Genomic DNA, 25512 nt, shown 5'->3' with positions numbered 1-25512 from the left:
CCTGTCAGGTGACACCCCTGTCACATGACACGCCTGTCAGCGAGTGTCTGCATCCAGACACGTTGTTCTAGAAAGCTCTTCCCCCATGAGGTAATTGAAAAAGAAACTGATAATGGAAGGCGATTTGTCTTCTTCGCATATGCAGTTCAAGCGTGATGAAGCGTAACGTTAATAAAGCAAGCTCCTCAGGTCATAAAGCTACTGCTAAATGACTGCAAATAAGGGAATTCTATACGTTATAAACAGCTATCAAGTCGCTAGTGTGTTAATTCTCCAAATAAGAAAAAATAACCGTTTTAACAATACTAGTTTGACTCCACTGACTGAATATGACGGATGTTGCAAAATTATATTCATTCATTTTAAATCTAAAGTATAGCTCTCTATAGATATTACATTTTATGACATAAATAAAGCAAAACAGCAGCTACTGCATGGAATTCATTCTTTTTAAAACCACAGTATATCCTCCATAGACACGACGTATAATGTTTATGATACAAACTGAGACAACAGCTATTGCCTGTGGGTAAACTGGCTCCCCCTCTCTGCCATGTTGGCTGTGCTTGTGCTGTAATGTTCGATGGGTATTCAACAAAAATAACTCCCCTGCATAACTCTGCATGGGGTCTACAGCCCTGTGTTGCAGCCCACACTCAAGGCTTTGAAGGTTACGCGTCACATGACTCATAGCAGCCAATGGCAGCGAGCCAGAGGCACACAGCCGGCCCGCCGCGAAGGTGCGACCAAAAAGGAACGGGAACAGTTCCCAGAAAGAACCACACCCCCCCACACACACCGCCCCCGCCCTGCCCCCACTCCTAACGGACACCTGCGGGCTCCGCCCACTCCCACTCCCGAGCCTACCTGAGATCTCCTCCAGACACTGCTTGGCGGTCTTGCCGTAGACCAGGTCGGCCTTGGTGGGGCTGAGGCAGGCGTTGCCGGGAGCGACCGTGGTGCAGTCGTTCTCCGAGCAGGTCCTGGAAGGGGAGACTCGGGTTAATGCCCCCTCAGATCGGCAGGAGCCACACGGATCGGCCTTACAGGACCTTAAGGATTAGGTGAAAACCCCTCCTGGACGAGGAAGCAAGCGACTCCAGTCATAATGAAAAAGTGCGGGATATACAGAGCATTTTACCTCCCACTCTAAATCCTCTAAGCACTACCGTGACAAAACTCAACACAGCCGAGTACTCAACGCTTGCTGCTACTACTGAACACGGTTTGCGATGTACCCTGGGGATGCTGAGTTACATTCATCAGCATTGTTTCCCTAGCCACAAACCAATCACTGACTTAATTTGACAGCAAAGCAGATGAGATATATTAACAGGATGTCTCTTTTCTGTGAAATATAATACAACATATTTTGTCATTTTGACAAAAGCATCTGGATTCTGCAAGGTTTTCTTATCACACTGTTATTTGTTACTATTATCAGCTTATTATTTCAACATTTTGCTAGAAGGCACATTTCAGGCAGATGCCTTAAAAGAAGCATATGTGTGCGTGCGTGTGTATGTGTGTGTGTGTGCGTGTGCGTGCGTGTGAGTGCGCCTGTGTGTGCGTGTGTGTGTATGCGCATGCGTGCGTGTCTGTGTGTGTGTATACGCGTGCGTGTGTGTGTGTGTATACGCGTGCGTGTGTCTGTGTGCACGTGCCTGTTTATGAGCATGCTCCCTGAGTATCGACCCAGTCTCCCAGCTTTTCCCCCTCACATCTCCCCCATCACTCATCTCTTACGATATTACCTATTTTTTATATTTTAAATTCTTGATAAACGCCGCACCACGGCTCGATACTCCTGTCAGTCACCCTCAGCGGACAGGAGACAGATGGATGCCTCCAGCCCGCTGGTACACGGCTCACGATCCGACATCAAAGCTCTCACCAGATACCTGCACGGGGGCAGATAAACCCTGCCTTCCCACCCCTCCCCTCCATCTCCATCCCTCTATCCCACCCCCCCTCCCCCCATCCCCTCCGCCCAGGACCTGTGGCAAGAGCCAGAGCTCTACTGCCCCTCACCCGGGTCAAAAGTGTTTCTAAATCAGGACAGAGCAGCTCTTTTGAAAGGCGTTTTGCATAATGCAGACGTTGATGTGAGAACTAAAGGAGCTCGCCATTTCCTTCCCAGTCATTTTCATCAAGACGACTTGAGAAATGCGCAGCGATTACTTCCAAGTAGAGTCAGAAACAGGTATTGTTTCTCATATGCAAATATTAGTGGAAATACTCCCACAAATAGGCAGATTGATTAGAGAAATCACGGTGAAGCAGACCCAGATATTACAAAAACCACAAAGCAGCATATGGTGTAGAGCTCTGTGGGGGGCGAATGACAGCCGGCGAAAAAAATCACCTGGCCCAGCGGCCCGCTGCCAATCAGCACCGTGATCCGCGCCGGGCCGGCGGGCTCGGCCCGACCGACGGGTGCGCGGGACGGAGGGGTCTGATTGGTCGGTGGAACGGCGGCGGACTGCAGAGCGGCAGAAGGACCTTTCCCTTCCGACGGCGGCGGGCGGCGACTTATCTCCCTCCGCCGCAGATTACCCAGGGTCCTCGGAGGCGGCGGCGGCAGCGGCTCGGCTCGGCTCGCGGGGCGTGACTGGAATTCGCCCGCCGTGTGACGCACTGTATCGCACGCGCGAGAGAGAGAGGTACGCCGGGCCCGATAACAGCCGCCTCCGTTTCGAAGGTCACCGTGGAAACAGGACCGACGGCGCACGCTCACGCTGGTCCAAAAAAGGAGGCGGGCATGATCATCGCCGTGTTTTACACGCTTTTATACGCATCCTAATTACATGCTGCTAACTCTGATTCGTGGTGGCAGCGTTCCAGAAGCCGGCTATCGAACTGAGATCGGTTTGGTCCCATTTTCTGGAGGTTTTGGTTTCGGAGAGGTTCAGGGCAAGCCAGCACAGGTGGACCCCCCCCCCCCCTGCCCCCCCCCCCATGACCTCCCCGCTGTGGCGGTTCGCGCACGTCTTTCACTTAATAAAAAAAAAACTGAGTAGAAGCTGTTTGAAGAAAGAAGGTGTCCGCCTGTAGATGAACAGACACGTCGACAGACAAGCATTCGCCCCCTGATGAGATCACTCTCACCAGAGTGGGACTTGAGCTGCTTGACGCTGTGACTGCACAGCTGTGCCAGCAGGGCAGGGTGCAGTGCTTATTTCACTGCTGTGAAATACGTTCACAGGAAACGGACTAATGGTGCTTTTTGGGATTACAGGACGACTCCGAGAGAAGACCCAAGCGACTCCCTGACTGTCCGTTCGTCAGCACCCACGAACACCGGCCGACGGAGAGAGCTATTCTTCACCTCGACGAACGTCATCAAACAAAAACATTTTTTAGCAACAAGCGGACATCGCTGGGAGAGACAAGGCGTCCAAACGGCGGCATTTCAGCGAGCGAGATCGAGCGGGCGGGCCAGCGAGCGGGCGGGCAAGATCGAGCGGGCAGGCTGGCGGGCGAGCGAGAGAGTTAGCGGGCGGGCGTTTATCCCAGGCTAAGAATAGGACTCTGGCAGCGCGGGCGGTGATTCACTTCTCTCAGGTTTCGCTGGCGCGCGGCGGGGCGGCGGCTGGGCAGGCAGGCGGAGCGGAGCGTGCGGTCGGAGACGCAGCCGGCCGGTGGGCGTTTCCCGCATCCCGCTCAGCGCAGTGCCGAAAACGCGCGGGGGGTCTAACGGGAGGCGCTGGCATCAGAGTCAATCTGATTCCTCACACGACTGATCTGGACCAATCAGAGTTCTGCTGTAACTGATCTGAACCAATCAGAGTTCTGCTGTGACTGATCTGAACCAATCGTAGAGCCCTGCTATGACTGATCTGAACCAATCGTAGAGTCCTGCTATGACTGATCCGAACCAATGGTAGAGTTCTGCTATGTCTGATGTGAACCAATCATAGAGTTCCACTATGGGGGAGCGTACTCCTTGAGAGCCTGTATGATTTGGATAGGAGCTTAAGTTGTTTCACACAGGCCAGAGGTTTACAGCACACTGCAGCCTCATCAGTGCGGTTCACAAAACCTTAACTCTCCCCATCGCTGGCCTGAGGCCTGTTACTGTGTCCCTAACCTAAAAATCTGCTCACACAGCTCCACTGCATCTGCACAGTTACTTTTAAACACTTAGCTTTGAAATAAAGCACAAGCGCAGATAATATTTACTGCCTTGTCAGAACAGTGCCGCTTAAGGCACTGAGGCAGTTGCTTTTAAAGAGCAGCCGTTATGGCAGGTGCAACCCCTGGAGCCGCTGTTAGAATCACACAGCGCAGAGGCACAGGGGCGCAGAGCGAAAACGTGCGCCCGCGACGAAAACCAGATCCCGCCACCGTGCCGGAAAACACGGCCCCGTTTCCGGCGCTCGTAGACCGCCTCCTGGGGATCAGAAGGGCCTTGAAGAAGAGCTTCTACTTTTGGGAGAACGCTCGCTGCCCGCAGGGAGAGGGTGTACTACTCTCACGAGCGTTTTTCATTCACACGCTGAAATAAAACTGCGCCTCAAGCGTACGCCTCTCCTTCCTTTAACCGTCGACTCCAGCTGCGAGAGACACATAAGCACCTGTGTGTGTTTTTCTTCTGTGGAATTTAACCTTCAGTCTGTACCCAGCCCAGGTCTGGAGAGAGCTTCAATGCCAGCGTGGCCTTCAGTTCCGTTCCACAAGCGATTCACACGAAAGTAATCCTTTCACTTAACGTGAACCGAGTGGACAATGTGATATCCGCAAGGAGTCAGTTGTGTGTCATCACCCCCCCCCAAGGTTACTTGATTCTGTTTGCATTGTATCGCGCAGTGTGTGTATTCATAATGGCTGTGCTGCCTCAAGGTACATTAGTGTGTTGGCTTGCGGTGTGCAGTGAGTCCATAGCGCTACGTTTGTTGGGTCTTAACAACAAAAGTGCACATTCTGAATGAAAACACAAGGATTCAGATACATTTTTTCCCCACTTATAATTATGTAAATTGCAGCAGATGTGTCGGCCTAAATTCCCAGCGGGCCAGTGCCTGCAGAGTTTTTTGTGGTTTCCTTTCAATCAGCTGCCAATTAAGGCCTTGAGAACAAGGTGTGTGGACTCTTCAGCCAATCAACGACTTGAACGGACCACTGGTGCCAAGAACGCCCTGAAAACCAAAGCACACACTGCGGCCCTCCAGGACCGGAATACGACACCTGTGCAGTACAGTATTCTGGCAATCACATCCTGACATCACATCCAGTACACCCTGTGCTTTAACTGCTTTAATTAAAGCTGGATCAGCCAATGAACCCAAAAAGCAGAAACTGACTGCAGCACTGATTCGGTTCTCCTGTACGCAGACTCCCCCCCGGAATCTTACCGGTACATAAAGGGGGCGACGGTGGCGGTGTTGGGGTGGCTGTGCTGCTGCAGGGGGAGCTGCACCACCCCGTTGGCCCCCAGCACCCCTCCCGCCATCGCGGCGGAGCCCGAAATGGCCGAGGCGCTGGTGGAGGACACCATGCTGGTCCTGCGGCCCTCTGGCGCCCCCTGGTGGCGCGGGGAGCACGCGGCCTGGCTCCCTTTGGACGGCTTGGCCTTGTGGTCCCCGGGGGCGGGGCTCCCCGAGCCGGCCGGCGCGGCGGCGGCAGCCATCTTCCCGCCGGGGGCCGAGGAGGACGCGGACGGCTTGGCGCCGGGTTTGGGGATCCCGCTGCAGGCCGAGGGGACCCCCTCCTTCTTCACGGCGGGGGTCTTGCCCCCTTTGGGGATGAGGCTGGCGATTCTGGAGGTCTTCTTGGCGGGCTCGGAGGGCGGGTCTCTGTCCTCCCTGGCGGGGGTCCCGCTCTTGCCTTTGCTCTTCCCCTTGTCCTCTTTGTCTTTGCTCTGGGGGAGGGGCTTGTTGGCCACGCCCTTGGCGGAGCCCTTGGGGGCGGAGCCGCCGCCGCCGCCGCCAACCGCGGTCTGCCTGGCGCCGCTCTGGCCCATCAGCAGCCCCTCCTCCCCGTACTCCGACAGCGCGTCTTCCTCTTCGGCCTCGTCCTCCTCCTCCTCCCTAAGCTCCACCCCCGAGCCGGCGGGCGGCGGCCGGGCGTTCCCGCGGGTGTTGATGAAGCGGAACTTCTCCAGCATGGAGCGCTGGCCCGACCCCCCCGCCTTGGGGGCCTCCGCCTGCGGGGGCTTGAGCCGGTCGGAGGCGGGGCAGGGGGCGGGGCCGGGGGCGGGGCCGGGGGCGGGCTGGGGCGGCGGCGGGGGCGAGCTGGGCGGGCTGGACGATCTGACGGACAGGGAGGACGAGGTGGCGCTGTGCTTCATGCTGACGGGCTTGCCGCGCAGGGACTTGCCGGTGCCAGGGGAGGGGATGGCGGAGGGGGGCTGGTGCCCGCCGGGGGTGCCAGGAGGGGGGCTGCTCCCGTTCAGGCTGCCAGGCTGAGAGATGCCCTTCACCAGCTCTGCAAGAGAGAGGGGGCACAGCACAGGTATGGAGATTAAATAACCACTGCTTCAGTTCCCATTCTATTCTGCAAGTTCATTATTATTTAACACAATAACAACCATAACAACTATTATTATTATTATTATTATTATTATATAACCTTCCAATTATTGTAACATTACCAATACCCTTTCAGTGACAAGTCCAGATCATTATTACACCACATTTCACTTGACTCACAGGACCCTTTTACCACTGTTTCAGTTTCCTCTCTGAGAAGGGCACCTGTAATCAGTACGCATGCAATCAGCACAGCTGCAGCGTTTTCAATCGAGTGAAGATTCCGTTTCAGGAACAACCTGTGACGGAATTGGTTTAGAGAGCGAGGGGGAATGCGTTTAGAGAACGAGGGGGAATGCGTTTAGAGAGCGAGGGGGAATGCGTTTAGAGAACGAGGGGGAATGCGTTTAGAGAACGAGGGGGAATGCGTTTAGAGAACGAGGGGGAATGCGTTTAGAGAACGAGGGTGAATGCGTTTAGAGAACGAGGGGGAATGCGTTTAGAGAACGAGAGGGGGCTGGGTTTGGAGAGCGAGGGGGGGCTGTGTTCGGAGATCGAGGGGGGGCTGTGTTCGGAGATCGAGGGGGGGCTTTATTCTGCTGCTGTACTCAGTTATGCAGCGGGGTTGGCGGGTTTGGGCCGGTTTTTTCGCGCTGGCTTCTTTGGCAGAGAGCTGTGAACAGACAGCGCGCTATCTGCGTCTCCGGGCCCCGCTCCCTCCGCTCGACGAGAGCCCAGAAGAGCCCGGGCTCACTCAGGCGGAAAACGAACCAATTTCTGAAGCCCTCCCTAAATATCGACGCTTTCCAAACGGGCGGAGAGCGCGCGGTCGGCCGGTTCCGTTGTCTCGCCTTCCCGTTGCCTGGCTTCCACACTTATTCCATTTAATCCCTCTGCCTCCTGGTCCATTGTTGGACTGGACCAAGGCCTGCTCTATTTTTACCTCCGTGGTCACTGCTCCATTGATTGTCTTCCAAGCCTCTCCTGTACCTCACTGTACTTAGCTTCACAGTTAAGACATTCCAAGTTGGGTGATGCGCATTTTCGTCAGTGGTGCAGAGCATTGGAATGGAGCCTGTTGGGGTGACCCCACCCCAGCTCCTGTCTGCCAGTGAGAACTGAATGTCAGGACGGGTTCTCCACCAAAACGGGATACTCTCAAATGACTGCCCCCCTCCCAGAAGAAACATACACCACCTCTCTTCTTTCTGAGACCGACAGAAGGAAGAGAGGTATATATCATGTGTCCCTGGCCATTTCAACTGCCCTCCATCTTCTTCACAGCAAGTGCTGCCAGCATCATCAATCTTGCACCTAAACCAACGGATTTCCACACACACCCACAACACTAACACAAGCACACCGTTAAAGGTCACCCAATCTCTGCTAGCACACAAAGTAGATGTTGTAATCATTATTTACCTTTGAGATCAAATTAAAAATCGGAATTATTCGGAACTTGGAAGTAATTTCATATTTCTGTGGTTGTAAATCTAATGCTATGTTCCACATGAAGGCTTTTTTGAAATGGTTAGGTTTTCCAACCAAACACCTTTCCCCATTGAATGTTCTTATAGGCGCCTTTTAAATTACCCATCATGGAAGCAAATCCATTTTCTGTACAGTTCAGAACGGTGTTCTGTGGATTCCAATACCGTAAGCCTGCTTTAAAAATATACGAAGCGGTGTAGGCTACTCACAGTCGCGGTACAGCCAAACTGCGGTTTCTCACTGACTTGGATTGGTGGTCACGATATATGCTATAATTGCACTTCACAATCTGTTTGATACCCGATCTGTTTACCACAATGAATCAAGTTAACAGCATGACAACAGGCTACGATTAGAACCACTGCTTCAATTACACCGAACGATACCAGCCGCCGAAGTAGTACTGCTCTGCAATTTAGAGCGACGCTCCACAGATGTTCACAAATAGGCTACTGTATCTCGTTTATAAATAAACATCACAAACGAGGCAATGAAACTTGGGGGGGGTTTGCCCAGTTATATTAGATGCCCTTCAATTAACTTTAACAGTTTACAATTGTAAGCACAAAATACAGCAGCACACGCAAAAGGTGGCAGAGCATTCGGAGAGCTTTAGATAAAGATCACTATTAACGCGTCACTGTGTTCGGTAAAAAATGCAATTATGCCTGGACTCCGCGCGTAATAGGCGCGTGCATTTTCTCGTTCCGCTCTCGTGGCGGGGTTCTAAACCAACTGCCGCTGTCACGCCAGCCTGGATTTGGATAAGCCTCCGCGTGGCCGCGTTTTTTGCTTAGTTTACATTACGACGCGGTGCACCTTGGCCCGGTTCCTCGCTGGTCTCGCTCGGATCATTCCCCGATATGATAATAAATGCGGCCAAGGAAGGCAGATGGATCTTGCTTCTAGTGACGCGGTACGACGAGGAATCAAAATGTTTTCTTTTGATGCACACTCCTGCCGTTATTTAACAGTGCCTCAATAAAAGACGTTTGGTCTTAAACGGCATTGTGTTATAATAATTTATATTAATTTAGTAACATCATTGGACCACTTACGATGATCCGGTATTTCAAAAATCTATCTGGATAATGTGAGCTAGCTCTTATACTCATTAACCCATGGAAATCGTTTCGAAAAAAAGGCCTTCATGCCTTTGGACAGCATATGTTCATAGACCACAAAATGTACAAACTGCAGTAAAATCATATAATTAAGTTAGCATGTTATTAAAATGCATTCGAAAAAATGCTGACATCACATCACATAATTATTTCTGTACGACTAGACTGAGATTACAACCATCAGCACATACTGAATGCAGTAGGCTACAGTAATTCAACTCGGTATGTGTAATATTAAAAGATGAAATTGCTCTGATTCGCTAAATTGTTACGTGCATTCATTCGGAGGTGTAGCCCAAGACTAAATATTCGGAGCTGGCCGATGTGCATTCACCAACGGCACGTGATGAGGAACTGACTTCGTTTCCATGGTGACAGACACATTTTTTTTTCTTCCAACAGTGCACACTTTATCAGTGCAGAGCAGAACGTTACTTTCTCTCCGCAGTGTCCTCTTCCGGTGTGACTTCATGCGCAGCATAAAAAATATCTGTCAATTATAATTGTATAATTGCTCTCCATTAATATTAAATGCAAAAAAAGGCCTGCTTTGCATCACAAAAGTTCAGGCGATGACACTGACCGTGAATTTCAAACAGGGGGGCTTGCTATATTCTCTGGGTAGATGTCTCCAGATTTTGCGTTCCACTCTGTCACAGCGCACAAAACACAAGCTGTTCCAATAATATTATCATTTTTAGCAGTAAAGATCAGATGTGATCCTAGCATGTAGATACAGCTATCACTAAATCGAAGATTTCACACGTGTTCAAGGGGAAATTGCAGTTATAGTCAAAAGGGTGCTCGGTAAGGTCAGAACTTGCATGCATATCTTTCCTGGCTGAGCTATTGCAGTTATCTATTTGATCTGCATATTATTAACTTAATAATTTATATTCAGGTTATCCTCACAAATTTCCCCTCACTATTTTTCAGGGTAGAAGCATCTAATAGGTCTCCCTCCCCCTCTCAAGATATCATCTGAATAAATAACAACAGAATGTATTAATGCAGACTACATGGATGATAATATACTTTTCCCACAGGCAATTCAGAGTCCAGATCAGCATTGTGAAATACAGCTCCATGCTGAAAGAACGACGGTTTCAAAGTTCACCATCTCAGGTTCTACCTCGGATAATTTCTGCACCGCTGGCCTCAAACTGACCTGCTGTCTGCTGACATTTATTTAAACAGACCCTTAAATCTAATAACCCATCCCCTACCCTACCCCAACTAAAGGTTCAGCCACACTGGAAACTTCCACAACCATCTCCTACTGCCATTATGAATTTCAAATCAAACCTTGCCAAGATTCATTTTCTGCTAAATGAAAATGCCTTTGCTAATTGCCACATAGAGAGGCAAATGAGTGACATAGCAATGATAATGCAAGTATGTTTTACATGCATGTGTATTCAATATGGGAAGTGTTGGATCAATCAAGCTACTGAGCAACCTGACTCCGGCAGGAGGACCTTTCAGGTACTTACCTGGTCTAACTCAGAGGAAGTGTGGCATGATGAGGTGTGTTTGTGTGGGCGTGATGTGGCGGTGATGAAGGCGATGCCTCATAATGAGTGTTGTGAAAACAGCCTACCGTCCATGTGTCATGGTACATTTATTGGGCCGTTTCCAGATTTGGAAATCGTTCCGTGTTGTGTGGCGCCATCTAGTGGACAGTCTGGATAACACTATCAAAAATCAGATTTTCCAACACCAGTGGAACTACTGAGAAAAAAAGTTCACGTGTTGTAAACTCTGTATGAATAATTGCGCGTCTGTGCGTAGGGAGGGTGACGATACGTATTCATATTAACGATAAGCTGTCCGTATCACCCCCGGCCTGTGTGACCCCTGACCTCTGTCGTTCCCGCTGGCGTACTGCAGGGGCCGGCTCTTGTCCATGCTGGTGAAGCTCTGGCTCCGGCGGTTCAGGTTGGCGGCTCCGGGGGCCTTGGAGGGTCCGCCGCCTGCGGCAGACGCCCGGGAGGGCCCTGGTAGCCTGCAGCCAAACGCACACACACACACACGCACACACACACACACACACACGCACACACACACACAGACGAAGGCACACGCACACATGCATACACACACACAGGTCAGCGCACCATGCATGGATTATCACTGCACAATCACAGAACACTGAGGAAACAGAAGGGCTGCAGGTTCACATCTCAGGTGGGACAATGTTGTCATACACACCAGGTCAGGTTCCTCATTCGAATCGCTTCAACAAACACTCAAGCATTTGCATAAAACAGAACCTCTGAGCACGGAGCTTAACAGTGGACAGCACTGTCTGCCAAACAAGACCTTATTTTTAATTGAGATGAGACTCGCACAGCAATCATGCACACAAATATGAATCCTCTCAACACAGTAAAACGGGCAGTGTTAATTAAACTCCAAAATAGTGCATACGAGTCCAACAGGAACCATACGTAGACAGCAGGAGTCGATTTAACACTGAACATTCTACTGTTAAGATCTAGAAGAAAAGACTCACAGAATATTCTAGAGTGGTCATTTCATTACCTCATAGGAGATGCTTGTATTTAGTCCCTTCCCCCTTAAATTCTCTCTCTGTCTTCAGGTCTTAGAGACAGGACTGTCAGCTGGGGTAAGCACTCCTTCAGGGCAACGGGAAACACACTAACACAAACCGACGTATAACTCACAGATCGGCTTCCTTAGTCCACACGTCCCAAAATGTGATGAGCATTCCTTTTTGGATTAACTCAAATGGAGTCCAGAATTACACAGAGACTGCCCTACTCTGGCTAATCCTGAGTAAGGAGAAGGCGGTTTGACATCACTGGCCTCTCTCCCCCTCTCGTCAAACGTATTTATTTACGCCGTGAGCTTTTGAAAGGACACTTTTAAACGCGTATAATTAGAAGGAGCTGTCAAATATAAAATGGGCTCTGCGGTCTCTGATGGGCATTCCGGCCTCATAAATCCATCACAAAGACGGAACTGGTGATGTGGCAGAATGGAACAGCGTTTTGCGTCAAAGGCCTAAAGACTCTGTATTCACACGAGTGTGACGTGGCTCCGCTAGGCTAATGACTCTGCATTCACACGAGTGTGACGTGGCTCCGCTAGGCTAATGACTCTGCATTCACACGAGTGTGACATGGCTCCGCTAGGCTAATGACTCTGCATTCACACGAGTGTGACGTGGCTCCGCTAGGCTAATGACTCTGCATTCACACGAGTGTGACATGGCTCCGCTAGGCTAATGACTCTGCATTCACACGAGTGTGACGTGGCTCCGCTAGGCTAATGCCTCTGCATTCACACGAGTGTGACGTGGCTCCGCTAGGCTAATGACTCTGCATTCACACGAGTGTGACATGGCTCCGCTAGGCTAATGACTCTGCATTCACACGCGTGTGACATGGCTCCGCTAGGCTAATGACTCTGTATTCACACGAGTGTGACGTGGCTCCGCTAGGCTAATGACTCTGCATTCACACGAGTGTGACGTGGCTCCGCTAGGCTAATGACTCTGCATTCAAACGAGTTGTGACCGTGGCTTCTGAAGACTCTGTTACACGCGTTAATTGAGGAGCTGCCGCTAGCTAATATGGTTCCCGCGTTGAGTGGCTCCGCTCATAAATCCATCACACTGACGGGCTCGATGCAGATGGTAAGACTGCTTACCTTCAAAGGTCCTAAGCTCTGTATTCACACGAGTGTGACATGGCTCCGCTAGGCTAATGCCCCGTGCCACTGTGCAACACTGTATGGCCTCTCCCTGAACAGCGGGCATCAGTACACGCACTGCTTACAGACACATTCCAGCGCATGTATATGAATAATAAAATGCATGATCTCTAACAGTTGGGCGATCCTTCTAAAGTTTGGATAGGAAGTAGCGAGGTGACAATGCTTGTGCTTATGGTCAGGAGAGGGCGATATTGGGCCCCAGGCCAAGTCAGCAGCCCTTAAAGGGCAAATCTATACATGTTTTTCTAAATTTCAGACGAACACTTTCCCTGAGTTTTATTTTCAGGTGGAATAACCGTGGGGGTCGTTTAAATTGTCATTCACCTGCACTAGCGAATGCACCAAAGGTCCTTCCAGTGCAGCCTCCTGTTCACATCGATTGTTGTGTTCATGCAATGCAGCTATTTTTCTGTGTCATAGGAGAGCCAATAAACACGGAGCATTAGACTGATGATCCATGTAATATTTTCATCTCTGCTGAATTCGGATCATTTCCAGCCTACTGATGAGATTCTGCTTATCAAAACAAATGCTGTCCATTATATTCTAATTATTAAACAAACGTAATTGTTTCTTGCTTGCGTAGGATTCTGAAGGAAATTAAAAAACGTCGTGAAAATGCTGTCGCCGACGGTAACGACCGGTTTGAATGAATCGGGTTTGATTGACATGCACAGAAAAGGCGGAATTTTCCTGAGCCGTGGCACTACAGTGCATTAACGCCATGTAACCATGGTAACAAAGTTGTCCAAGTCAGGTGATGACATCGCCCCTCAGGTCCCGAGCTACGTATTGTTTTTGAGTTGCATCCCCCACCCATGCATCACCAAGGTAACAAAGGATACACCATCACAATGCTTCCCTTTAATACACGTATGGAAAGCCAGAAACTTTGAACTACATGCATTTTTATCCGTTTTCTCAACTTAAGTTTGTGTGTCATCATTTGAATTATTTTACGTTTGTTGTAAACAGTGGCTTCACCTGCATCGCGGCAGTCTGTCATGTAACAGGACCGCTCCCAGTGGCAGCTCCGTAATTTGCATTCTGCCCACTCAATTAGAATAAAAATGAGCAGATTAATTCTGGAACATAATAATAACTGAGGATGAAGGGCAGCGGGAAAGGAAGGACAAGCGTGCCGCTGAAGTTTCTGTGCACGACGTACGGGGGGACGAAACTGTCTATCAACGCCACCAGCACTGTGCCCTTTGACCTGTGCTGTAGTTTTTATGCAGGGCTCGCCTGACTCAATAAGTGACACAAGTGGCTGCTTTGGGCCATGTGACCACATGTACACCATAGGACCAAAAGTATCTGGATACCCCTTGGTCTGGGGCTGTTCTTCATGGTTTTGACTAGGTCCCACAGTTCCTTAATTTGAAGGCAAATCTTAACCCTAGAGCACACAACAACATTATAGACGATTCTCTCCTTCCCCAACAGTTTGGGGAAGGCCCTTTCCTGTTTCAGCATGACAACACCCCCCGGCACACAGCGAGGTCCATACGGAAACTAATATTCAACAGATTAATGAGAGGACAACAGCTAGCCCAAACAGAAACCCCTCTGTGCCTCTGAAAGGGTGGGGGGGGGGGGCACACTTGTGCCAGTGCCCCTCTAAGCCTGATATTCAGAAAGGTGTCCACTGAGGAACAGCTGACAAACCCAAAGTGGCTCAAAAGGAAAAGAAAAAAAAACAAGAGGAAAGGCTTAAAATACTCCAGCCCACAAGCACTGATGGGAGAAGACAAGCACCGGCTCGCTTGAGAAATAGCGCCGGTTTAACTGTCACATTTAAAAGTTTTGGCTCTCGGCCTCTTGAGTGCGCGAGTTACACAAGGCTCTGTGACCCGTACAGAGGTCCAGGGAGAGTTTAAACTCAACAGAAGGCCGGACCATATGCTCCGACTGCTCCACCTTAGAGAGGACTGCTGCCTCTCAGACAGCTACACTCAGGGCAGCTCTGACAGGGGGCTCAGGAAGGGGGGCTGAAACAGAAGGCCGACCTTTCGACAGGTTGCCGGACATGCCGCAATTAACGAAACACCAAAAAACTCAATTAATATGGTGAGCAGGTAGGGCGCCCCCTGCTGTGAGGTTGGTGAATTTAAATTAACTTGTGGTAAATTGGCTAAGAGCAGGGCAGCAGTAATTTTGGGGAATTTCCAGGTTATGCAAAGACGAATGAATTGTGATATTAGAGTTTCATGTGGGACATTAACAATATGCTGCTTTTCTTTATTTACAGTAATAATTTGTTTAGCTTTGTCCCATGAGAACAGCATTGGTAACATCCTACTTTCTTCAAGCAGGTATAGATTATATTACTTTAGACCAAAAGGCTAGGATTGTTTTCGAATGCATTCCAGATTCGTAACTAATTACAGGGCCGCTCACACATTAAAAAAGACAACGGTATTAATATGCATGACTTTTAATACGATTTTCAAACAAAACAAGCTCCCTAAACATTACACATAAAACGTTACGCGTTCGCATAAACGGCTCTCAGTATCAGTCCCGTTTGTTTATGCGTAAATGTACTGCCGAACAGTCATTAGGCGCGAGATTGAGTACACGAGCGTACTCGCCGGCCTGAGATAGATGAGCCTCCGCGGACTCCTTCGCCAATGATGTTTATGGCCGCGGCTGGCGGGTGGCCAGGTACTCGCGCCCCCCCCCCCGCCCCCCTCTCCCCGCGACATTCGACGAGCGACAATTCGCGCGCGCGCTGACTAGGGCACGGACTGCAGCAGCCGCCCTGGGGCACTCAAAGAGCGATCTCTTCCTGCTCATCGCTCAGAGGTCACATGCACGGGCTCAACTGTCTGAGCAGATGAAGAAGGGAGGCAGGAACAGAAAGGGGAGAGAAGGAGAAAGAGAGAGAGAGAGACAGCCGGAGAGCAACGCCAAGGGAGATGGGTTTACGGGGTAATGACCTACGTGATTGTGTTGGGACAGATTATTTACGAATAAAAAGGATGTTATGTAACAAATTGTAATGCTCTGTTCAGACCTAAAGTCTTCCTGACTATTGCTACACCGAGTTAATTAAAAGCAATTCACTCTAGCTTAACCTGGGACAATTTATTGTCATGTATAATAGGAATGGCAGTTTTGAAGGTCTGGATCATTTTCATTAAAAGAATGGGTTTTCAAAACACACTTTGAACCTCAGAGTAAAGAAAATAAAAATTAAATATGCCACACTGAACGAACTTCCTGAATCACAGACTGTTAAAAACATTCAAATAAAATGGGACAGAATACTATTAATTATGCATACATGTCACAAACAAACAGTATAAAGAACTGTCACACACAAAGATTCAAAGAAACTCCAGCATGCCATAACAAACCCAAACTCAACAAACAAACACATAAACTGACTAACGGGCCTGGCAGCAATATCACCATATTACTCCACATGTTCAACTACTTGCGTTCATTATTAACTTGTTCAGCAACTGCCCCATACTCAGTGAGCCGAGCTGTTTATCAAGTTGAATCTCTATCACACAAGGGTGCGCCTGCTGTGTCCCAACTATGATGTGAACCTGCACCTTTCATGTTGGGAGCCCGGCTCTTGTCATGCTACGATGCTGAAAGTCGTCACTTCCACCCATTGGTTAAAAAAAAAAAAAAAAAAACGTACCTTGTGTTTTTCTTCTGCGCTAGTCCTGCGCCGCTGTGACCCGTGGCAGTGGCAGTGGCGTACCGCGCAGTTAGGCTGTGGAAACAGAGGACAGACGGATGAGGCTAACTGCTTTATTGACTCTTCCGGACTGTGACATGTTTGAGATTCGCTAAATGTACTTCAAATGTAATCTAAATGTAATCGTTTCTTCCTGGACACTTCCAAGACGAAGGGTGGAAAACAGAAATATTAAAATCAACCGCCGAAAGATACTGAACGCGTGTCTCAAATGTACTCGCGAGTTTCACGTGACAGAGCGATTGCAAACGCACGCGCTGCAAGTTTGAATTCTTTCGGTTCGCTGAAAACAAATCGCTGTTTTTTTTAGATGTCTCGAAACGCTCCTACGTGTTTGAAGTGCCCTCTGGTGAGGAGTGAAAAATGCAGTTGTCAACCGGTGGGCGGAACGGGGAATTATTTCAACTTATATGACAATTTACTAATGGATTCTCCTTCATAGTCATCTTGAGAAAATTAAAGAGGGGCCCACAACTCGTGCAGGCCTGTAGGCTACACTAATTGGAATTTAGAGAAATAGGGATGGGAGTTACAACAAGGCATATATTTTCAGGCAGATACTTTTCTACAGCTGTCAACATATGAGCCACCTGAGTATATCAAAACCAGGTGTTGGTACAAACTGCTTTTAAATTCTAGAAAGCATTTACAATCACTACTTTTGAATAATCATTTATATCTGACCGCTTTAAAGCCTTGAATTATACCTAACATACCGCTGTACGATGGGCTATAAGTTTATCGTCCCTGTCATCCCAACCCATAAGTTATCAAATGATGCGAAGAAATTGGCTAAACCGGGGGATGCCGCTTTAAAGCCCTAGGACTCCTTTATTAGGTTATTTCTCCACCTGGTGGGTCAAAGGCAGAACTGCAGTTGACGGCCACCCCCCCCCCCAAACCGCAGTGAGGTTGGGAAGGCAAAACTAAATTGGCGGTGCACCAAATATTTAATTCTGAATCAGCGCAAAAATAAATCCATTCTCGAGAGATGCAAATTGGGAGCGTGTGGAACGTTTAAGGTAATCAATACGGAAACCCAAGGCACATATGTCCTCTATTTGGTTGCAGAACAAACAGACCTCTTTCCTCCAGCTAACACATTCCATGCGATGAATCCCCCTGCTGCTTGATGAATCTGCAACAGCACACAGGTTAAGTGATCTTTAAACCCAGGATTCATTCCTCCGCAGCCAAGGGTCCACCTCTCCCACTAAAGCATGGAGTTTCCCCAACTCAAAAAGGTCCCTTGTGCCCATATAGACCTCCAAATGAATCCACTTTATCTTTAGCTACTTTCAGATTACAGCATGAAGTGGCTCAAATAAAAAATTTTAAAAACTTTTTGCCTACATGACGACACAGATCAGACGTTTTCTGAACTGCGTGAACACAAATATCTGATCTTCGTCATATCAGGTTTGGGCCTCTTCCATATGTGGTCCAAGATTGAACACATGTATACAATCTGTGGCCAAGCGACCACTGTGGTCTGTCAGTTAAAAATGTAGGCTTCACGCATGCACGTTTGTATGTGTAATTTTTTATTTTTTTTGCAAACTCACATGAACTAAAGCAATTACTGCAATGACAATCATAGCAGACAGGAAAATGAAAGTAATACACCAGTGAAATGCAGCTCATGACACTGGGAGTATGACAAGGTAGATTCAGAAGAGCTACTGCTAGAGAAGAGGTGTATTGCACGTGCCCCCATACACCCCCCCCCCCCCCCCCCCCCCGCTCCCTATCTACAGCTTTGTGGGAAAAGAGCGCTCCTCAGAGGCTGGAGACGACTGGAGAGATCCCCCTGAGCTGCATTCCTCCTTGACGGGCCTCAGCTCAGCTGACCGTGATGCGTGGCCGGCCGGCATTCGCGACCGCAGGTGCGAGGGAGACCTTGGCAGGCCAACCCCTCCTCGGGTCAAGGGTCGCCAGATGTCCTACCGGAATGTCCGGTTTTCAATTTACGTGTACGTGTCCGGTTTGCGGTCCCGTCCGGACAAACGTAATGTCCGGCATGAGTAACCGACCGGTAGTTTGTAATTAATTTGCATCTCAATAACCCCCTCGGTCTGTAATTCATTCCAAAAACCCACCACACTCCAGTCCATCACTCCATTCCGACTGCACCTCTCGCCATTAAGCTGTTAAGTTTTGACAAATTTTAAACCCCTGTGGATCAGCCCCCTTTACCTAGCGTGCCTCCCCCAATGCCGGACCTCCCCCCCCACATCCCCACATCTGTTGCTGGCACGGAAACTCAACTGCCGCCCATGGTGTTCCTACCTCTGACCCCGCCCCCAAAAGGCAGAGCCAATAGGGGAAGAAGGGGAAGCAGAAGTAACCAATCGAGCAGGGTGTGGTTCCTGCTTCCTCCACCCCAGTAGCAACAAAGACCTCGTTGGTCATTCTTACACATTTTTTTTCCTGCTTGTGTGTTTGAGGGGGGGTTAACCCTTTAAGCTGTGAGATCACAACTATGTGATTAGAATGTTCTCAACTGAACATTCCAGTGCTGATGTAACAATTGCCACTGGCAATCGAAAGCAATGGAGCTCTAGAACACTGACAAAGAATCCTGAAAAATACATTCCCAAAAAAAAACCTGCTCAGCAGAGGGTTGACAACGAGGTGGGAGGCAGAGTCACTAAAAGCTTCCGATGGCCCTCCAGGGTGAGAAATCGCCTGCCCTCCAACCCAGCCGCCTGTAGCGAGACGCACACATCCTGAACGCTCGAAATGGATGGATGGAGAGAGCGAGGGAGGGAGGGAGGGAGGGAGGGAAGGAAGGAGGTGGGCCTCGGGGGACAGGGGCGAGGAAGATGAAGTGGGGGGGGAGAACGAGCGAGGACGTTTCAGAGCGGAGGAAGTTGGGATTTCACTCAAGAGCAAAGGGGACGGCCTGCTCGTTTGCTCAGGCTAACTGCCTTTCTTCACACGGAAGGAGTTATCATGGGAAACTCCAAAGCAGGCGAAGCCGTCTCAATCATTTGCAGGTAACTTCATTGAGTGTCATAAAGTTAAGTATCTATGTGCTCATGTCACTAGCTTCATTATGCAGTGTTCTTGTAGATTGAGGACGTCCATCATAACAAATGACGTAATAGGTAATACTAACATCGAATCGTGGAGCAGTCATTTGTCACGACGAGCTTACATTCACTTCAAGTGCTAGTATGTACTTGCAGATTTGACAAACCATTGGAAGAATGAAGTGTGCTTGGGCTTTTGCTGAAATTCCTCCACTTATAAACAGGCAACAAGTGGAAAAAACTGATTTAAATATTGAGTAATAGCTTGGTCTTGTGTAAAAGTGGTAGAAGTAAGATCCCACATCTGATATATTCTCTTACTTCCTTCTCCAAAGCCTCTCTGTTGGACACTGAAAGCCAGTGACAAGTCCACATATAGGAAATAAAACACACGTGACCTCAGTGTCCTCTGCCTTGAAACTCATTATTCCCACTTACTGTAGGAAGTGTGCAAGTTGACCCAGAGGTCACTTATGTTGCACTGGCAATTCATATCCGGGACAAAACAGAGCAAGAGGACAAGTCTCCTAGACTGGAAATGTTATGAAATGTAATTATATTATAATTTGTTTCAAAGGTGACTTTTGGCTGCTTGTCAAAAAATATCATCGCACCATTATTTTGCTTCGTCTTGAACTGGCTGTATCATTGGCAAAGTCTTGGCTATTTAAATTACACTTTATATTAGATATGCTGCAATAAGCACTTCACACAATCACAGCACAATGTATGAGGCTTAAAATGAGCATCCAAATCTGCTCAAAATGTATCTATTTTATTACAAAATAGAAATAGAATATTTCAGTCTTCAGCATCTTACCCAGCTAACTTTCTGAGTGGTGAGTCCATTTTGTCTCAAGCAAAGCCATGCATGGTACAGCAAGGGGTCCCATTTGGGTATAGCAAGGCAGGGTAGCTGACAAACTGATGTGCTAAACACAAACAGTTCTGATGTGACAAAAAAAAAAAAGAAAGAACACTTGTGGGGCTCTCATAGTAACTGCCGTGTCTGAGTACTCCACACTTTACTCCATTATATCTGTGGTTTCACAGATTAACAGCCAAGGATTGATAATATGAAATGTACAAATAATAACATGCAATAATGCACTATTTTCAGACAACTAGCCAGATTGCTAGCATGAAATGTCTGGATATTGGCTATCTAGCAAACCAATTTAATGCTAGCAGTCATAGCCTGCCGATGTCAGTTAATTTTGGGAGTAATAGCACTAGTAATATGAAGTAACTTTATTGTCAGTTTGCACTGAAATTCATTTTGCATCCTTAGGTAGTTCCGTTCAAGAGATTACACACAGACCAATGTGATGTGGCACTCACATGTTTTGGATAGTTAGCCAAGTTGTCAGTTTATTAGCTTGTCGTTACTCTGTAGTGAATTAGCTAGATAGCTAAATCTTTAAATGTGTTGCCAGTATCATATCACAAAATAGCACTTCAGTTTTCACACGATCTGTCTGCTCTGTTTTTTATGTTATTTTTTTTACCTACTCACTGTCAAAACAGAAATCAGCTTGTTGATTAATAATGCTGCTGTTGATCTGGGTGTTTTTGCAGAATCGATAGCCTATTTCGAGCGCATTTTGCATTTAGGATAAATGTGAGCCACATCATTCTGTTTTTCCCCCCAACTGAATATTACACTTATGCAGTTTTTGCAAATCAATACAAACACCTCCCAACTCAGAACTAAGTTGAATGCCATGATGGATAGCCTACGTTGGCACTTGCAGAGCACAGTACGCATTTTCATTCTGCTTGAAAAATGTACAGTCCTGCAGTAATGCAATCCCTGAAAGCAGGATGACTTTTAAACCTTCACTGTTTTGTCAAAATCACTGCTGTTGAAGTAAACATGCTTTTCATCAATGCCATAGTGCAAGGCTGTAAAATAAGTTTTCATATCTCTAATATGTAATGCAATGTCACTTTGCCATACCTTAAGTTAAGCTAAATTGACAATACTGGGAACGGTATCGGTTTTAAAACCTATGCGCACTATCATAATCCAAGTAAGACTGATGTGGGGCTTCTACTTGAATCTTATGTTTTGGTTTTGAAATCATAGACGGCGAAAGCAAACTGTAGGCGTACTGTATACAGAATGAGAATTACAAAGACCATCCCATGTGCTTTTCACCTGTACAAGGCCCTCAAACAATAAAATTCAATTAATAACTGTGTACTAGTAGAAATTTGAACACTGTGTTAAGGGCGTGACACTCTGATGACTCAAGGTGAAATGAAGAAATTAAGCACATCCAACTATGGCATCCTGTATGTGAAATTGTGCAAAGCGGTATAGCAATCCGATAAAGAAATACATTTTAAAAAAAAGCATACCGCTCCCTGTTGCTGAATCACTTCTGACTAATGGACATTTCAGCACAGCAGCACCCAGGCATTTTCGGCTATTGTTTTTGCATTGCTGAAAAGACATTAAAATCGGAGCTGAACAGCAATGGTCCGTGGCAAGTTCCAGTTCAAACTGCCCGGGCTGTAATTAGCTCGAGTTGAAATGATCCCTTTCCTTTTCACGGGTAATTAATACTTTCTCTAATGAATCGTGAGCCGTCGCAAAAATTAATCATGGATGATAACTGGCCACTGAGAGCAGTTTTTTTTTTTTTTCGCCTGCTGTTTGTGATGAGAAAACAGCCAAAAGAAGACTTTCAGCACATGGGAGAGACTGTCACCAAACAAGGGGACCCCAAATTCTAGGTTTCCGCAGGCTCCCCCAGATTCTTATGAGTTAATATGGGGGGGGGGGGGGCAGACATGCAATCCCGCTAAGTTACAGGTTGGCGGGACATACTCCAAATTCATTCAGAAATGACAGTACGGCCCCTTTCAGGTAATCCCTCACGACCAAAAAGAAAAAAAAAGAAAATGACTACACATCATTCAATTTTCGTTTCCTCTCTGGGTGCCTTTTAAGCAGGACCAGAGTGAAAAACCGACTCTGGCCAGGAAGATAGCAGCTTCAGAATGAGTAATGAAGGCTGTCGTTCGTCCCGAGAACACATCTCGCACTTCAGTAGAACGGTATCCCGCTCCCGCTCCTCCTCTCGCCCACCTCGTCCGAGGCGTCACATCCACGCCTCCAGCTGTCATCCAGGGGAGGCATAAATCACCATCGCCGCGGCAACAAGCCCATCCCGTACAGAGGAGGCCCAGGCAGTTTGCCTCAGGTAGGGATTACGGAGTAGTGAAATGATGACCCGTGAGCAGACGCATTCTTCAAAAAACGAAGCCACAGCTCCCAAACTCTAATCAAATTCGACCGGCGAAAAGACAGTAATGGTCTTCACTGGGGCCCACTACTTATTCATCCGCTAAACCAAACCAGATGTAGTTCCCTTTACCTCAGTAGCGCTGAGAAACCAAAAAACTTTCCACCTTTATCTTCCAATGAACTTGAATGGGATTTTGCTTGTTTTTTTTTTTTTTTGACAATACGTGGTTGCTATAAAATGTAACCTTATTCTGCACGTAGCTAACGCGATACCATTCAGCAGGCTTTAAATTATAACACTCACAGGGCAAGAACAGGGCCTCGTGCTGCTGTGTGCAGGAATCGCTGACGTCACAATGTCCTTGGTCTACGCGGGTCAACTGCGTGACCCAGAGGAACCGCGCCGACGTGAATACCTCCCGTCTGGCGAACGAGACAGACGTCTGTGGTGCTTCGAAAGCCGGCGTACCTAAAGCCCGTTCACTGCCGAGATTTAATTATGGCTTTACCACATTTAGACGGTTTGAGAATAGCTTTCTAGCATGTCAGCGTGATGCGGGGGGGGGGCACTATGTTGCACATCAACGCTAAAGTAGCATCTACAGTAACACGCACCTCATTACGTTTCAGTCGGAGTTGGCGTGATGTCACTGCGATCACTGCGGTATTGAAACTCCGCCATGTCTGGGAGCCACAGAGATCGCCTTTCTGGTCTGATATACTGTACCGGAGCACTCTGACACCGTAAATTCCAGTCCAAATGGTTGTGTCTGTGGGTCACCATGGAACATGACCTACATAACAAGCACATGACCCACCTAGAAAACCTACAGAAATGCTTGAGGCTGTACGGTACTACAAAGGCTACAACACAAGCATTACAATTCACCAGTACGGAACAGAACAGATTAATAACATGATTTTACGATAAAAAAGAACAAACAATTTTCACCTTTCTTTCTTACAATGAATCTATATCTTTTGAATGGATCAACTAAATTTATCAAATGCACCTTAATGCTTTCGGGCGTCCCAAAACATTTTGCAACTGTCAAAATTGTTCAAATAGAGTTTCTAAGTTTCACCCAACAAAAACTACAAGAGACAGATTAGTACTATTACTCTATGACAGCATATCATAGCATAGCCTAGCTGCTTATTAACCCCAATCCCAGAAGCCATCCCTGTCGGAACCAAACAACAAAGCACAAACAGAGCTAAGCGTAAAGAGTCGGTTTGCCGCTCTGGATAAGATGCCTGTAACTGTAATGTAGATGTAATGTAACGGTGTGGTAGCAGAGGGCAGCTGGGCAGCGGCAGGGCATTTAGCATGGCGAGGGCTCGTCTTTCCCCCGGCTCTAGAGGCCAGCTGGCGGGACGGCGAGACACGGCGGGTAAAACGGGCGAGAGCTGTGGTGCTATTAGCGCTACGATCCCACGGACCACTGCGGCTCCCCGGTGTCTGGACGCTAACGGGCTAGCCGTTTCGCGCGCTCGCTATGTCCGGCCCTGGCAGGTGCGTTCTATAAAAGACCGGACCCTGAAACTGTAACCGGGGACTCGGCCTGCGGGAGGGAGAGGGGGGTGGGGGGGGGGGCAGGGGGGGCTGGCTGGTTTTATAAAAAGCCTCTGGCTTCATTCTTCAGGAGCCCAGACAGCGTTTTTTTTTTTTACTTTTTATAACATTTGGAGTTCAGACCGAAATAAGATTAGCAAAGACAGCAGGGACCTGCCTGGTGGGCTGAATTTGAAATGAGGCGATACTGTAACCGGAAAGCAGAGAGTCGCGAATGTGTGCCGCGCGGCTCAGCTGGTGCATTCAAACTGTACTGGTCACCGATAGCAACTGAGGAATCCCCCTGAGGGACGTGTGTTCGTTTGGCATCCAGTGCCCGAGACAAAACACGACCACTCATTTAGCATCACGTCTGCAAACTGGAAACACGATGTCGACTCATTTAAAGAGCTGCTCCATTTGAAGAGTAACACATTCCTTTACAGTGTACCAACCCGTCTGCCATGATTACACCTTTCAGAACTTTTACCTGTTTTCCCATAACACAATTACGCCATTTATGACTGTTGGTAGAAAGTCTCTGACCGCGTGTGATCCACAGTTTTCTCTCGCCACCGCTTGAGTGGGTTTATTCCCACTGGGGAGATTTTTTACCGCAATTGCTCACTTTTTGGGAGTTTCGGTTCTTGTTTTTCCTTTCTGTTCCTTCTGAAAAGCACCTTCGTGACAGTGTCTCTGCATTACACAATAAAATAGAATTTAACTGAATACAATCTCTGCAATAACCGCACAAGCTGAGCTGCATATATGCTCATTTATATCCTAACACCACTCCATCATGTCCCAGCATGAATGGATCTGCAGCGAATCTGAAGTGCCCCACTAGCCTTGTTTCCTGTTCTGGCAGGGGTCTTAGCACCACCTGTCATTGGCCACTTAGGAATTCTAGGGGGGGCTCTGGCAGGAATGAAACAGCTGTGTTTCCTCCAGTGAAGCTACAGTATGGGCTGCTTGCGCAGTACAGTCTTGCCTGGGCCCTGGCAGTAACAAGGGCTCAGCACTTTCCCCCTTGGCATGGCGTGGCTGCAGATCAACTCCGCAAGGCTGCAACATGATTCCCCAACGGGAATATCGCCCGTGTCTGGTATTCCAGTTTTTTTG

General features: G+C 48.2%; 1 protein-coding gene across 9 annotated transcripts in view; it reads right to left on the bottom strand.

The window, feature by feature from the left end:
- nav3 (neuron navigator 3) overlaps positions 1–25512 on the bottom strand; it is a 284512-nt gene that overhangs the window by 67942 nt on the left and 191058 nt on the right. For all 9 annotated transcript variants that reach the window (XM_064342429.1, XM_064342430.1, XM_064342427.1 and 6 more), the window contains 4 exons: positions 16485–16559; positions 10948–11090; positions 5355–6426; positions 868–983 (listed from right to left, as the gene is read on the bottom strand). In XM_064342429.1, coding sequence (XP_064198499.1) covers positions 868–983; positions 5355–6426; positions 10948–11090; positions 16485–16559 — 1406 coding nt within the window. The remainder of the gene's footprint in view (positions 1–867; positions 984–5354; positions 6427–10947; positions 11091–16484; positions 16560–25512) is intronic.

The sequence above is a fragment of the Anguilla rostrata genome, chromosome 7 (genome assembly GCF_018555375.3).
Source record: "Anguilla rostrata isolate EN2019 chromosome 7, ASM1855537v3, whole genome shotgun sequence".
Lineage (NCBI taxonomy): Eukaryota > Metazoa > Chordata > Actinopteri > Anguilliformes > Anguillidae > Anguilla > Anguilla rostrata.
The sequence above is the reverse complement of the archived record's forward strand: the minus strand, read 5'-3'. Positions and strand labels throughout refer to the sequence as shown.